This window comes from Pollachius pollachius, assembly GCF_949987615.1.
Source record: "Pollachius pollachius genome assembly, chromosome: 13".
In the NCBI taxonomy this organism is placed as follows: Eukaryota; Metazoa; Chordata; class Actinopteri; order Gadiformes; family Gadidae; genus Pollachius; species Pollachius pollachius.
The window spans coordinates 11,133,548-11,150,422 of NC_136946.1; the positions used below are offsets into that span (position 1 = coordinate 11,133,548).

Here is a 16,875-nt window from a genome sequence, read left to right on the forward strand (position 1 = left end):
GTCGGATGCAACTTCTCAGCCGACGTTCAGTGAGAACGTGAGACTCACTGAAGCAGCTCTGTTCAGTGAACTTCGTCGTGTATTGTCGTGTATTGAACAAAGTCGTGTATTGTTACACTGTAATGAGGTGTGTGTGTGTGTGTGTGTGTGTGTGTGTGTGTGTGTGAACAACACAAACGCCAGAAAAACCAGACAGAGTGGATAATCTGATCCATGCTGGCGGGATTGTGACACAGCAGACAGCACCCGCCTCTCCTTCCCACCCCCCAGCATGGGCCAAGCACTAATCCAACTCATCTCCTTTACTACGCTAACACCAAGCCTCCCTCCAGCCCCTCCTGCCCCCCGTTTAGTAGCTCCAATGGAACATTCCACTGCCCCTCAGAGCACTCCACTTCAGGGCCATGCCACTGACGGCCTCTATTAGAGGGGAACCTGAACTTATACACACAGACACACACAACTTGTAATTCAGAACCTTATCTCCACCACGTCGACTGTAGAAGTTATGCCTATGTTGAACTTGAAAAATGCCTTTGGCGTAAACTTTGATTGGATTTCACTTGAAGATTCCTGTGATAAATGTGATAAACTACTTAAACATTCTCACGCCGTACAAATATTCGGAATATTTTAACTGTTGGTCTTGCACCTGGCGTGGGACAAATAACTCATTCTGAAAACGGTCCAGACGGCCAATAACAAAAATAAACAGCTGTAGCCAGGAAAAAAAACAACGGCTCCCAAAGTGGAGTTCACACGCATCGAACGCTGCAGTCAGAGTGCGGCATCTTAAGCCTATTGTGTTTTCCTGGTTGGTTTCAAAATCACTTCACCCTTTTCAATCTTCTTGCCGTTCTCTCTTTTTGTCAGCAACAATGCCCTTCTTCCTCTGCATCTCAAAATTGAGTGACTGGGGATGAAGTGCTGGATCCCCTAACGGGAACCTGTGGTATGCCTGGCGAATATTTATTAGTGGTGCTGTCCCTTCACACACAAACAAGGATGGCTAAATCAACAGCAGATGACATATGGGTGGTGTATAGCAGACGGCTCTGTTACGTGGGGGAATCTGATTGAATGATTTTTGGCGAGAATCTGGATGTGTATAACTCTATCATTCATCAAGAGTTGGCTCAGATAAACTGGAGACCAGAGGGATGAGGCAGAGGTGGAGGGGGGCAAGCGGTCCAGGTTCAGTCACAGGTCTCCTGCGGTCCGCGTCTGTCACCCCTCTGCCACTAATCACCCCTCCCCCTCCATTCCTCCACCCTAATCTGGACCTACTCCCCCCCCCCCGCCAGGCTTTAATCAGACAATAACATGCTGCAAAGGGGGGTTGGGCGCTGGGTTACATGAAAGGATGAATGAATAAATGGAGGTGTGTGGGTGAGTCAGTGAGTGAATGGAGGGATGGATGGCTGGATGGATGGCTGGATGGATGTCTGCAAAGTGGAGTCCACGTGCTGGAGAGGTCACAGGGTCACGGGGGTCGGGGTTGAGAGGAAGGTGTGTGTGTGTGTGTGTGTGTGTGTGTGTGTGTGATAATTGATAACTAGTAAGGCACATTTTAAGGGATGCACTTTGTTTGTGATATTTAAATAAAACAAACGAATAAATCAATAAACCCTAATTATTCTGGGGGTATTGCTGTGTATTCAATCTGAGTGACTTGGAAATAAAGAATAGGATTTATATTGTTATGTACATTAAATGTTGAGACCTAACATAACCAGGAAGAGGAAGTGCTGACAGAGAGAAATGGATGGGTAGAGAGAGAGGGACGAGCAGAAAGGAAGAGTGGAACGCAGGTGTGTGTCTGGGGAAGAGAGACTGCGGGGGGTCGGGGGGTAGTGAGGAGGGTCGAGTGGGGATCAAACGTACTCCACGTAGGAGACAGTTTTACTATCTGTCAGCGGCACAGTATTTGGCTGCAGGCTGCGTGTGTTTGCACGTCTCCCTTGGGTTGTGGATCTTGTTTAACTGCTCGGTGAGTGAGTTGAGTAAAGTGCCCTACCTTCATAGTAAATCCACACGCATGCTGAAACCGTCTCCAGTCATTTGTTTGTAACACATCGGAGTGAGTGTGTGTGTTTGTGCGCGTGTGCATAGCAAATCCAACTACGACTCATGATTGACTACATTAAACCAGCCTTCCAAAACACTTGAAGACAAATGTATAGGAACAAAGATTGAATCATATATAGAAAAGGAGGGGCTTAATGGCGATCCATAGTTAACTCACCATCAGCCATGAGTCATGATGCCTAAAGCACAACCACCAGGGGGACTCAAACGTGGGTGTGTGTGAGAAACAACTTACTAGTGGCCAAAAACTCGGAGGTGAAACCACTCTTAGAAGACCTAACGGGACCTGTTTGCATTAGTGACAATGCCAGGGCAGGGCAATGTGCATTGATTGCAAGACTCCTCTACAACGCTATCGCGTATTGGAGGTCTGATTTAAATGTGGCGTCTCAAGTGCACACTAAGCTAAACTTATCCTGTAGCCGGTGGGAAGGAAAGCTAAAATGTCCTGTGCCGACACCAACTTCCTTAGACAAAGTGTCTGGTAAGGTTCAACGGCAAACCTGTGCTGTAGATTGGCCCCCTTTTAGAAATAGGTGGGTCAAAATCATCTTCTGAAACCTCCATGTTGCCATTGCCATTCTCGAATGAGTGTCTCTCCCAGTCTGGACGAAAATAGAAAACCCCGCGTAACCCCTCGTACTTGCGATTTGTTATCATAAAAGTTGTGATATTTAATTCACTATGTTTTGATTATTGTACCTCAAGTTATAAATAAAATAAGGCTTCCAAATCCTTTCAGCAACGTTTTTTCTTCCAAAGCAGTCGCCATTCAAAGTGCGAGATAAAATCATTTAACACGTGTGGAGTGAATAAGGCTGGCTTCCGATATGTACAGCGAGCAATGTATTCATAATTCGCGTGTGAATATCTCTTGTGTCCACATCCTTGAAAAGAAGGTGGAGACATTTTGGAAACAGTGCCTCAACCAAACACAATCGGTCAGAAAAATCCGGCACCGTCTTAAAAGACGGTTTTATACATGGCAATTTCATGCAAGAAGTGTGTGTGTCTGTGCATGTCTATGTGTGGTGACACAGCAGAATAGAGGGAGAGGTAGAGAGACCTAGAGTGGGAGAGAAGGAGCAGGCCTGCGGAACATTCCTGAAATAACCGGACTGGGGGGAGGAAGACTCGGAGGTGTGAGGGAGAGTGGTGTGGGGAAGGAAATGAACCAACTTTTCTTAACAGGGTCGAGTCTGTCTGGAATCAACACACACAAACGAAACACAAGGAAACAGGGAATAAAGTGTGTGTGTGTGTGTGTGCGTGTGCGTGTGTGTGCCCTGTTCACCTCAAATCTCCACGCTGCTGTGTCAACCCTTCTGGAATCACATAAGCATTCAAAGCTAATGGTGCATCTCAAAGTGTTCAGTCATATGTCAGCATTACACCGCCAAGATTATGCAAGGTAAAGGACCTACAATGTTAAAACATTGTCATCATTAAGGTTTGAGGTGTTTTAAGGTGAACACGTGTTTGAGGTCAATAACTTACAGGCACACACAGTCCGTGTACGAATATTTGACATTTTACATTCCGAACCTTTATTAAAACAGGTCTGTAACATCTTCAAACACTCATACCGAGGAGATAGAATGGAATGTGTCTATGGGTGTGTGTGTGTGGGAGTTTGGGTGTGTGTGTGATTGTTCTCTCCATTGTTGTTGGTCTATGCCTTGCTTCCATAATTGACTCATAATGTCAATAGTCCCATCAATTTGTCTGAAGTGTCATCAGACTACAGACTCCTTATTTATAAATCAAGTATTTATTTTACCTAATTCTAAATGACAATAATCCAAAATAATTCCCTTCATTAAATATCTTTTGAATTTGTTTTTTCACCTTGGGACATGAATTGGTCTAGTCTCAAGCTTTTATAAAGTTAATCTTGGTCGACAATTAGTCCATGGCAAGCTGTGTGCTTGGTACCATGAAACAAACATCCCACCACGCATCTTGAAAGTTAGGCTATTTTTAGATAAAGTCATGAATATTGGATCAGGTTAGCAGTCAGATGGGCCGTCTCTGTTTGGTCTTTGTTTGGTCTGGCATGCACTACATGTCTGAATCTTAAACCAGGTCACTAGTCCATGGCCGAATGAGTTCATGATCGCTGTGGAATGTACTGAGTTATTATGGGATGTTTTATCAGCCATGAATAAAGACCCATAGATAGACATCACGACAAAGTGACTTGGAAGAAAGTTTACAGAAGAAATAGTGCAGATAATAGTGTTTTGTTTAGTGTATGCACACCGTGTCAGTATTATGGGCTTTTCTCGAAAAACCAAAACGATTTCTTGGTTGCCGTAAAACCCGCTGACTGTAAACGGGCGGTTGTGCATACACAGCAGTCTGTTGGCGACGGCTTCCTTTTGTGTACGAGTGTGTCTTGCTTTACGCTGATGGTGAGGATGGACTCACTCCGTTGAGCAGCTGTCTGAGATCAGGGACCACTGGACTCGGCAGGGTTCCAGGTCTGCAGTGGCTCTGTTCCTCTTCTGATGATCATCAGTCCACTACTGATGACCATCAGTGGCGTGTTTTCCCCACTTTCCCCATTCCAGCTCATGGGCTTCCTGGCTGTGAGCACTGTGGGTGGGTGGAAGCCGTCTAATCACCCAGAGCAAAAGAGAAAGTGAGGGAGAAGAGTGGGTGGACAGAGTGGCTGGAGGTGAAAGGGCCAAAAGCAAAGAACATCGGAGAGAAAAGATGGGAAAATCATGTTTTTAAACAGCAAAAAAAAGGGGAGGAGAGAATTGATCTCCAATTTTTTTCCGTTCAATTCTTGCTTTAAAGTTCCAATGTTCAAAATGCACCGTTTACTCTTTGTCATCGACAACTCGTTTTTCATCTCATAACTAACACAAGAAGAAACACCCTACCAGGCATGTGACTGGTCTGGAGGATTATTTCCCTTTTTGGACCCATTTGTCTTGTTCTACCTTTTTACTCTGTCTGTTGTAGTCGTAACTCACTCCCCCATTGTGTCTTATAAACCACCGTCATCAGTCCATCCATCACCCCCCCCCCCCCCCCCCGCCGCTGTTATTGGGTGTGAAAAGGAAAACGGTGTATTGTGGGAGAACCAGGTGCACTCAAAAGGTGTGCGTGTTTGCAAACGGGGCGAGGGGGTGGAGGGTGGGGCAGGGGGGGGTCGGTTGTTTTGAGGATAGTCGTCAGTGAGGTGGGAGGAGAAAGTGGTGCAGAGGAATGCAGGCCTGCAGGAGATCTGTGTCTAATTGCTGTTGTAAGCAGATCTGAACGGTTCCACAACAGTGAGGGAGAACAAAGTACAATATTTGGTTCGATTATCTTGCCTCCATGAACATCTCAGCCTCCCATCCTCCCTTCTTCGTCGCAGTCTTCTCTGTTGTGTCTGGACGGAGGTTCTGCACATGTGGCAGTGCTCCTCTGTGTTCCAGGTTGACTGCCCTGCTGCACCGTCTGCACAGGATCATGATGATTACAGCAGATCTTAACAGGAGGAGGCTCTCGCTGCCTATTGTCTGGGTATGAGTGGGTGTGATAAGGACGGGGCAGTGCGTACAGCTCCGGCTCCAGCGGCCCCAGATGAAGACTGGTCGCGTGCCTTTCCACATTCTGAATCCTGAAACTGAAACCCTCCCCCCCACCCCTGCCCCCCCCCTTGGAGTAGATGTCTCACCCACACAAGCACAATTTCCCGTGCTGATGTTTGCATGTTACCTGGAATGCACGCCTGCACATCTTCGTCCATCTCCCTGCTGTGGCTTGGAACAAAGAAATACGTCAACAGTGTCCCTGATCCTTCTCTCTCCCTCGGCCTCCGACTGGCTCATATCCCCGTGTCAGCCCACGTCTGAATGTATCCTCTAATGTCTCGTAAAGACCCACACCATTTGTACCAATAAACAGTGTGTGGTTGCCAGACGATAGGATGTGGATTTATGCCATTGACAGACACATACAGGGGGGGCGGGAAGGGATTAGGGAGGAGATGAGTGAACAGTTGGGGAGCACCCAGGGGGTGGAAGGGATTCATTCCCTTGCTCACGCCCCGGCTGCAATCCTCTGTAACAACTGACAAAAGACCCTCCCTACTCTCTCATAAAGATCTGGTGAAGGCCTCTGCGGGGGTGGTGGTGAGGAGGGTGTAAAGACGGAGTGATGAACAGGGAGGGAGCGGAGGTGAATGTGATCCGAGTTCAGATGGTCTACAGTTGTCGCCCCCCCCCCCTTTCATGCCCACCTGTCTCTGTGGGGCGCCATGCCAGTGTCAGTGAGGCATCTGGAGGAATTCCCCTCCCTGCCCTGACTTGTCGTTGTGGGTGGATTGGTTTCCTTTTTGCGGGGGCTGGGGAATGGCAATGAACTGTGTTTTGCGTCTTAACTTTCAGGTGTTTACCCTTTTCCTGTAGTTCCTCTATTATTTTCCGATTCTCCTCGGTTTATAGGGGTGAATGGTTGAATTGTCGTGTCTGATTCTGTATTCTAAGTGCTCTAATGAGATGAGGAAAAATGTGGTCTGTGAGGAAATTGTCTTTCACTGTTTGTCTGTCTGGCCCCTAAACCCGCAAACCGATGGCATTGGCTAAGGAACTGACCAGGAACAGGATATGGTGGTCGGTTGAGTCTGCATAGAGTTTGGGTTTGGGTTGTTGAATTGTTTACAATTACAATTAGGGCATTTGGCAGACGCTTTTATCCAAAGCGACTTACATCGGTAAGTTTCTCATTACTATGTTCACAAATGAACATTTATCATAGCACTCACTTGTGTGCGTACATATGTGTGTTTCTGTATTTGTGTGTGTGTCTGTCTGTGTTTGTGTGTGGGTGTGTGTCTCTGTGTGTGTCTGTGTATGTGTGTGTGGGCCTGCTGCGTCTCCCCTTGCCCACTGGGCCCCAGGTTGAGACGGCTGCCTGCGACTCGTCTTCCAGCTGGCTCCACATTCACCGCCACGCCCCCCAGCTGTTTGTGGTTAGAAGAGGGGTGTGTTGTGGCGGCGGGCCGGGGGTCCGCTGGGTGGGGTGGGATCGGTATTCACCTGCTGCAACGGCGGCCACAAGGGGCAGATGCTACTTGTTACTGATATCCTAAGACTTTAGCAAATGGCTAACTGAATAAATGATAACTCTCTGTATCTAAATGTTTGGGATAGTATCATATTCTTTGGGCCTGAGGGGCTGTTATTAATGTGCTTTTCTCAGCTCAGTGTCAGGACGGAGTATGGCTTTTGTCTAGCGATTACGAACCTGCTGTATATGTTACTCTCTCCCTTTTTCCCTTTGGAGTAAAGTGTATTTTTTTTTTTTTGCCAAAGCGATGACTGCAGCGAAAAAAAGTTATACGTTCAAAACTGTTTATTAAATCTTATATAGTTTCCGGAGACATTACAACATTTCCTCATGTTGCAATGTAAACCCCCTAGCTTTCAGTTGTATTTCAGTTCAGGGTAATTACAGCAGAAAATGCACCAGGCAGCCATGTTGTAAACTTCCCCTGTTCTCCCTCACCTAATGTTTTCTTCCTGCTGGGGGATGGATTTATAGCTCTGTTTTGCCTTGTTTCACTCTTGGTCTATGTTCAAATATCCAACTTACACAATGTAGAAGGGGTACAAATACAGAAAGCAGACATGGGCAAATGGCAGGGGCGACATTAAGAGGGGGAAACGGTTGTGAACGCCGTGGTTACCGTGGCGATGGAAGGGTTGCGGGGATGGCGCTATACTTCTCGTCTTGCTCACACTTTGGAAATAGCAGCTGACACATCGCTGACCGAATCAAAAGAGTTATAGAGAGAGAGAGAGGGAGAAACATTTGGTGACGACTGTCTCTCGGTCTGTGTGTCTGTGTGTGCGCTGGGCAGGGGACTTCCATTCATTCTTACTTGACATGGACAGCTGATAAAGTCCAACGCGTGCTGTACGAATGTCAGCAGTTGCGTTGGCAACGTCCAAACGTAAATATTTGAGAATTCTGTGACCTATAGTCACACATCCCGAAAACGTGTACACCCCCTCGTGATTCCTCAACTATAATTAGACTTTACTTCTTAGTACTTTTTGCTGAAAGCTATTGTACGACTATCCACTATACTACCTCAAATAAACAATAATATGATTTAACCATCTGTCCATGTAAATGATTATATAAAGGATGAGCATGTGACATGGTAATAATTATCAAGCTTATACCATTTATTTTAACGACAAGTCGAGAGGGATTGATGGGTTGAAACTGAAGACAAGGATCAAATAAAAACACTAAAGCAGCCACTTTTTCATGTTTTGCTAGAGGCTGTTGCAGATAAGAACACACACACACACACACACACACACACACACACACACACACACACACACACACACACACACACACACACACACACACACACACACACACACCCTTGGGTCTTGACTTTATCTTCATCCATCTGACCTTCTGATCAGGTATCCCTGCAATCCCGTCCATCTGTTCTCTCTCTCTCTCTCTCTCTCTCCAACTCTCTCTCTCTCTCTCTCTCTCTCCAACTCTCTCTCTCCATCCCTCTCCATCCTGTTGTCTCCTCTGCTGGCCATCCTTCCCTCCTCTCTTTATCTTATTCCTGTCTTTGTTCATTCTTTCCTGCCTGTTTTGGTTTCCCACCCCCCCGGCTCTATCCATCGCTCTGGTCTATCCTCCGCTCTGGTCTCTCCTCCGCTCTGCTCTTCTCTCCCTCTGCTTTTCTGTTATTCCACTGGTTCTTTCCTCCTCATGTGGGGTTAATTGTGTTGTCTTAATAAATGGTGAGCTCTTATTGGGCAGTCAAAGCTGTGAGAGCCTGGGCTGTGGAATCCCTCAAAGAGGCTTTGCTGTTAGATATTTAATTTTAAATTGGCTGCATAATTGGATAGACAGAGTTGCCATTTCAACATGAACCTCACGATCTTCCTGAAGATTTATCGCAAAGAGATGTACTATAATCGTAGTTTTCTGATGTGAACAAGGATAATATGTTATGCTACGCTCGGGACCTGAACAATGCGGTCTGTGATGTGTTGCTGTAGAGAAAGTCAGAGGTTTGTGGCTAAGTTTGATTTACTTTCATTCAGGCCTACTGGGCAGACATGTTGAAATGCACCTTGATACTGGTAGAGAGACAATGGACTTTAATCTTCTGACTATGTAGCTTAAAGGTGCAATCATGTTCTTCTGTCTAACACCACATGACTCATTAAACAAGACAGGTTTAGTTTATTTTTGAATGAATCATCTGGATCATACTAAGCCTGACGAAGAACCATATGATTATTTGTGACACTGTTGACCTTTTTATATGGTGAGGGAAATTTATGTCAAAAAATAATTAAATATATTTATATGTTTCAGGGTTTTCTTTCAAGACAATCGCTGACTTTCAGCTAATTATTCCTCAACTAGATGAGTCTTCAAGGAAGGTGTTTTTCTGTTCCATAGTCCCGAATGAAACTGCAGAAACAAAAATCACCTTTAAACCAAAGTGTGTGTCTTATTCTATACTAAAGACAATAATGATAATACTAAAACGATGTTATCAATGCATGTACCCGATGATTGTCCACGCCTTCAGGGTCTTGTGAGGTTTCAATGCAGTGGAATAGTGTGCGGCTGCTCATCTCTTGAGAATGCTTTTTATAAATGTGTTGATAACAAAGCACGTAGTCATGAGTGCAGACAACAGTATAGTATAGAATATTCTGCTAAGGTAAACTTCCCAGGCGTTTATCACTCTCACTTGGACAATAATGACAATATTTTGAATTTCACACAATGTCATAGTTTTTTGTAGTACAAATTCATTCAGCTATGAAGATATTTGGGATGACTCCCGACCCTACACACCTGATTGTTACTGTACTTAACAGAAATTGAGATAGAACTTCAGCTTGATATATCTCTTGAATTAATTTACTTTAAGCCTCATACTTTAAGCACATCACCCCCTCCATAAAACACTCTAGACCCAAGTTATTAAGGGGAACTACTTATGTTGACATAGTTCTGTGTGCACCTGCACTATGTATATTCAAATTCAGTTTTGGATTATTTTGTCAAAGTGCCAAGGAACACAATAATGAATGTGTGTTATATTCACAACATGCTAAATGCTAATTAGCACATATTTAGATTGCTATCACCATGTCATTGTTTACTGGCTATGTAGTGTTGTATGTTGTGGGTCATTAGAGTCCTTCCATACAGCTATCGGCTTCCCAGAGGTGGAGCTAGATATTTGGAGAGGTACACATAAACTTATTTTAACCCTCCACAAGAATATGTTGCTGTTGACATGTCTGGAAAATATAAACCAAAACTATAAAAATCTGTTTTTTGATCCTGATAGTCAGGCCTAAACTTTTCTGAGCCTAACATGGCTAGGTATTTAGGAAGCTCCGGCCCTTGGCACTGCAAGAAAGCCACAACTAATGATTAGGATTATTTGGTCACTTTATGAAAATCCAGGCCTCATGTGATGTGACCCAATGTAACACACATGCACATACAAAAACTTTGCGTGCCACTAATCTTCCCGAATCTGTCGAGGGAGATTTAAAAAGACCTCCTGCAGACACCCATTGAAGAATTGATTTTCTCACACACACACACACACACACACACACACACACACACACACACACACACACACACACACACACACACACACACACACACACACACACACACACACACACACACGGTTTAAAAGTGATTTAAACTCCACTTGGCTAGAAATGACTGTACTTTCACCTCAGTTGGCAGATGCCTATAGACTATTCAAACTGTCTCCTAACATATCCTCTCCCTCGCTCGCTCTCTTCCCATCTACAAGGTCTTTTCTTCATGTTTTTTTTCATATTGTCAACTTAAATCATTGTCTGTTGTCTTTTCTCTAACCCGTTGTATCAGTATTTCCCTCTCCCTCCCGCCCCCTCTCCCTCTACTGTATGTTTCCCTCCATCTATCTAGATGCTCTGGCTGACCTACATTTAATGTGTCTCTGCAGAGATCTCTCTCCTTCTTTCCTCCCATCCCCCTCTCCATGCCTTCAGAGAGGGAGAGATGGAGAGATAGAGAGAGAGATGAGGTTAGCTTTGTTACTGTATTGACCTTATATTGACTGGTGTTGTTTGGAATTGGATTGAATTGGTGTTCAGTTTTGAATGCTGCTTGGTTCAAATGCTTTAACTTCATCACTTTCTCTGTGTCGAGAGAGAGACACATAAAGACACTTAGGATCTCACCCTCCTTTGCTCGTTCTCTCGTTTTTCTTACTCTCTCTGTCTGCCCCAGTCTCTCTGTCTCTGTCTGTGATTGGAAGCTGCCTTCACAAAGTAGTGCAGGTAATATGTCGACCTCATACCCAAACTTACTCACCATCACGCACAAATAATAATATTTTTGTGTCACCCTGTCTCTCTCTCTCTCCCGTTCCTTCGTGACGGTGCACAGATCAGAGTTGAGTAATTTCCTACTCTGTTGCTCTCAATGAATGGTCCATTGTTGCTTCTCTGTGTTTGTGTGTGTGTGTGTGTGTGTGTGTGTGTGTGTGTGTGTGTGTGTGTGTGTGTGTGTGTGTGTGTGTGTGTGTGTGTGTGTGTGTGTGTGTGTGTGTGTGTGTGTGTGTGTGACAAGACGAGTCCTGCTATCAAAGGCCCACACTGTTTCATCTCCTCACCATGTTCTCGTCTCCCTAATGGACAATATAATCACTTTGACACTATTTCCTTTATTCCCCCTATCCCCTATATCTGTGTATTTCCAGACGGTTTGTTTGTATTGATAGATACACACATACATACGTCTTTATGATTCATAATTCCTCAAGCTAGTTCTCCTCCATCAAGCTCCTTTTGTGTGTCTTGAAGTGCTTCTGTAGTATCCTCAGCTATACTGTTTCCTTGTTTTGTTACTTGGTTACAGATGGTTACCATAGCATCCAGAACTTGACACTCTAACAGCCATGGTCGCGGTTTTTCATAACCGTTGGTAAAGCCCTATATCTCAGATGAATCATAAGTTGCAATAGCCCTATATCTCTCATAAACCATCACAGCTGCAATAGACAAACATATAACAGTTGCACTAGATCTATATCCAACATATAACAGTTGAAGTAGTCCTATATCACGTATACAGTTGCAATAGATTTGTATCCAACATCTCGTAACAGTTACAATAGTCCTATATCTTAACACATACATGAGAACAGGAAGCAACAGCGAAAAGCGTTGCTCACAAAATAAATCAGCTTATCAGCGTATACCAGTGTGCGGTGATTTTACACTTCTTTGACTTTATATACCATTGTTGACTGCATATCACCAGCACCTGTGGATCAAAAGGCTGTGCACAGGGACTTCTTGTTCTTTTTAACATACATAAGAACAGTTGCGATAGATTTATATGCAACATCTCATCATAAAAGCTGCAATAGGACTATATTTCACCTTAATCACACCATTTTCAATAAGTGATTTTTACTTGCTGAACAAACCCTCCTGATTCTGGAACGAACACAGTCCCAGAAACAGTTAGCCTACTGAACAGCAGCTGCAAACGATTTCAATACAGCTTGTGACACATGCAAACATGCACACGAGCACACAGTACTCATTAGTATGTGGAATATATTTTTTGTGTGCTAGTGTTGACTAGAATAGAACAGAATACAACTTTATTTTCCAGCGTGGGCTGGACATGTGGCTGGTGTGCCTGGTCTGAGGACCATTCAGCGGCTGATCGCTAGACTGATCCATGTGACCAAACCACTCTCACACAAACCCACACTGTTGTGATTTAAACAGCAGGTCTCACAGTAGTCTGAAGGAGGTCTTCATCAAAATATCACCTCGCCAGATGATACATTTTCATCCTCAGATTTGTATATTGAATTTGTATTTCGGTTATGTCCTGGCATTCCCCAGTTGGGGAATGATTTTAAGGGTTAATCACTGGAACCTGAAGCGGTTTCTGCCTGATAATAATAAGATAACAATAACAATGTCATAATCTAACGAGAACCCTTCCTTGTCTCTTCTCTTCCATGTTGCTGCTGATGATCGTGGCTCTGCTCCTCCCTCCTTCCTCCAACCAAGGTAAATACAACAAGTTAATTCACTCTGCGAAAACCACTCTCTCAGCACAATGAGCGTGCTCTCCTCTCCTCACATGTATCGACTCCTGTGTCGATAGTGTTTACTTTTACAACACCACATGTAGACAACAAGGTTGTCAAGGATGGATGGATGATTGAATTAATGAAAAACAGAATTACACAGAGGCTTTGACACTTAATAAGACAATTAATGCTTTATTAATGCACATTGTTTATATATGCACTTCACTTGCATGAAACGGAACTGCTGCTTAAATTGTTGCTTATCACCTTTTAGTGTTTACTCACCAGTGCTTGGTGTGTGTGTGTGTGTGTGTGTGTGTGTGTGTGTGTGTGTGTGTGTGTGTGTGTGTGTGTGTGTGTGAGAGGTTGCTAGGCACCGAACCAGTTCTATTAAGTGTCTGTGAAAAGGTAAAAAAAACGGACCTGGGCAATGAAGGTGGTTTGCTAACTGTAGTGTTGCTATGGTTACCAATCGAGCCACCTTCTGCTGTTCTGATGTGCTACGTGTGAGGTTTTAGGATCACTACCTAACAGTTTCTGAACTGTTTCAAGTTACCACACACATACATCCACACTGGCTGACACACTGCTGTGTAGCAGGTGGGTAGCGAGGTGAGCCTTCTGGTCTGAATCTGAATGTGAACAAAGAGGGACTCTCTCATTTGCATGTGTAGATGAATGTTTGTTACCATAAACAAACCCCATATTGACTTTAGCCATAGTAGGCATTATCACCACAGGATACATTTTTTTTCCAAGTGAACGAAATACTGTGAAAAACCATTGAGTTTGGAGTAGAAACCGTAAAAGAGTTGGTATGAACAGGGCTTTTGGTTCCAACTGTGGGCTGCCATCACTGTAGAACTATGTTTCGGGGAACATGTTACGTGCTACAGGGAGAAAAGTGTTACTCTCCCCTCCTACTCATTCCTTTGGGTCTTTTTTTTTAATAATCTGCTCTAGTATGTTGATCCTACAGGCAGCTGACACACACACACACACACACACACACACACACACACACACACTTCTTTCAATGATTGTGTGTGTGTCTGTCATATATGCTCCAGGGTCACATGTAAAGCTTTAAAAAATGCACAGCTGAGCAAAGCACAAAAAAACACACCTATTTATGCTACTGATTGCCCACTGCTGCCCACACGCACACACCCCATTCGAGATCGAACACATGTTTCTACAACAGGCAGTGACATCACCTGTCTTGTGGTCAAAGTCTACTTCCTCTCTCGCACGCCCTCTCTCTCTCTCTCTCTTTCTCTCTCTCCCTCTCTGAGGCGGAGCACACACCGTAGCACACGCATAGCTGCCACTACCGCTGGCATTGACTCACAAAACCACACTCTATCTGTGAGGCTATTGTGTACGAACAAACGCATACAGGAGACAGAAGCAGAACTCTGGAATTGGAGAATCCTCTGAGCTGGCCGATGGCGGGATTACCTGGGTGAAGTGGGATGGGACTCTGGATCCTGGATTCTTGGGACTCTTTCACTCACCTAGCGGCCTCGTCGCGCTCCTTCTCTTTATCGTCTCTTTATTTTATAGAACCTTTTTTTTAAACCGTGGCTCAATTAAGTCCCTCGCTCTGTTTTTGATCTGTTTTTGATCTCTCAATATTCATCAACTTTTCTTACGGCTTCCGATTGGGAGAAAAAAAGCAACAAAAACAAAAAAAAAAGTTATAGACTTCTTTATCCGTTTATTTCTTTCTAAATTACTCTCCGTTTTTTGGTGAGATCCTTTTTATTTTTATCTTGTTTACGGAACGAGGGATGAACTCGACGGCAGCATACAGACAGTTCCTCCAGGAACTTGGGGAGAAGAGAGGTTGGTTACCTGGTCGCCCTCACACACGCTTGCACACACACCCTCACAAACACACCCTACACACACACCTATCCAACACATGCAACACCTATTCTTTAACTGTAAGTGTTTTCAGTTTTTCTGCTGTGTTATCTCCGCCTTCAGCTGATTGAGTGGATGGGAATGGCGTTACGCACGTGAAACATGATGGCTGTCAGAAGGTGTTGACAGGAATCCTGATGTGGTGTTAAATGGCGGGTGGTGGGAGTTTTACTCAAAGTCCATTATAATTGTGTATACCTCTATCTCTATCTATATCTTGGCCAACATAATACTTCAGCTTACTCGGAACGTTCCCAGAAATTTGGCGGGAGTTTGAACCACAGCCTAGTCTCACTAGAGAACCCATTCTGAACACCCAGGAAGTGCAGTGGAGAGGTGAACTGAGGCTATGAATCTTAGTGTGCTTTGTGTTCTAGGGAGGATCTGTCTGTGTCAAAATGACAAGGTCAGCACGTTCAAGGCTCTGCCTCGCTCCTGCACTCTTACTTTCTGTACGGCTTCCCAGGTACTTTGGACTATATGGCGGGCATGCATGCGTGTGTGTGCGTGCGTGTGCGTGCGTGTGTGTGTTTTTCTACCTGGCTGTAGCTCGAGATTAGATTGCATTAAACGGACGTATGTGAAGCTGCTTTGTTTCCAATCGGTTTTAGATGCTTACCTTACATTGTCAACATGGGTTGGCGCCATTTGGTAGATTTGGTGTTTGTTAATGCAGTTGTTAACCATGACGTTTTTAATTAATATGGAGGGCTTATTTGCGGTTTGCTGCCAGTTGTTTCCACTCTTCCACCTGTCATGTTAATTTGATTTAAATTGAATCATGGATTTGTTACTGAGATCTTGTAAAGTAAACTGGTAGTAGACTGGGAAGCACCATATTTTGTTCCGCCACCCAGTTTCGTTGTGGACCCTTGGACCTCGCAGTGCATTGACCCATTTTTTGTGCTCTGGATGAAAACCCTTTAGAAAGACGGAGATAAAAGAGTTTTTATCTGCATCCCCCTATTCACTAAACAAACCTTTATGCTAATGTCTAGGTCACGTTTTAACGATTTCCTCCTATTTGCGTTCACCCTTGGCTCTGCACGAGTCCATTGAGCCAACTTGAACTTCAAGCAGATAGCCCAAACATGGCCCGGAGGGAGGGGGGCGCCTTGTTCGGACGTGAGGCAGACCCCCACCCCTCCCACCAACGACACCACCCCTTTTGTCTAGTGTCAGTCATCAGAAGACTGCACACCTGCTAGTGCTTGTGGTAGTGAAGTATAGACGAGTGGATGCCAGCCCAGCCCTTGTGGTTTTGGGGCCGTGTGTGAGATAGCTAGGCTCTCTTTGTTTCCTCTCTGGGGCCTCACGCCTGCTGGGTGAATACCAGTTGGTTGGCTTCGAAGTATTTGGTCAAAAATGACGGCGGCGTATGGTTACTTTTCATAGAATTAAAAATAATATTTAAATTAAGTTTTGTGATGTTCTTTTGGGAAAATTGAATTAAACTGTTTTATACTAGTACTGTTTAATGTTCTGGGCGTAATTTGATCTCGGATGAGCTGTTTGAGGAAATATTGACACTGTAGGCCAGATGACTCCATTGTTTGGAGCGAGCAGCACAGGTCAGACATTATCTACGGGAACATAGACGTGGGAGCAAATAAAACGAAATAACACCTTCTACGAAATGAATACCATGAAGCAGATCTTAAGTGTTTGTGAGTCCGGTGTTGGTCCCCCGTTGTCGCTCTCTCAACACCTGGCAATTAAGACTAATG

The 16,875-nt window shown here is 44.5% G+C and overlaps 1 protein-coding gene across 14 annotated transcripts in view; it reads left to right on the forward strand.

Annotated features, from left to right (window-relative positions):
* macf1a (microtubule actin crosslinking factor 1a) overlaps positions 1–16,875 on the forward strand; it is a 164,970-nt gene that overhangs the window by 7,614 nt on the left and 140,481 nt on the right. Inside the window, exon 1 of one of the 14 annotated variants that reach the window (XM_079748824.1) lies at positions 14,576–15,067. The exons of the other annotated variants lie outside the window; for them this stretch is intronic. Coding sequence (XP_079604950.1) covers positions 15,013–15,067 — 55 coding nt within the window. The 5' untranslated portion in view covers positions 14,576–15,012. Of the gene's footprint in view, positions 1–14,575; positions 15,068–16,875 lie in introns of those variants that run through there. 14 annotated transcript variants of the gene reach the window in all.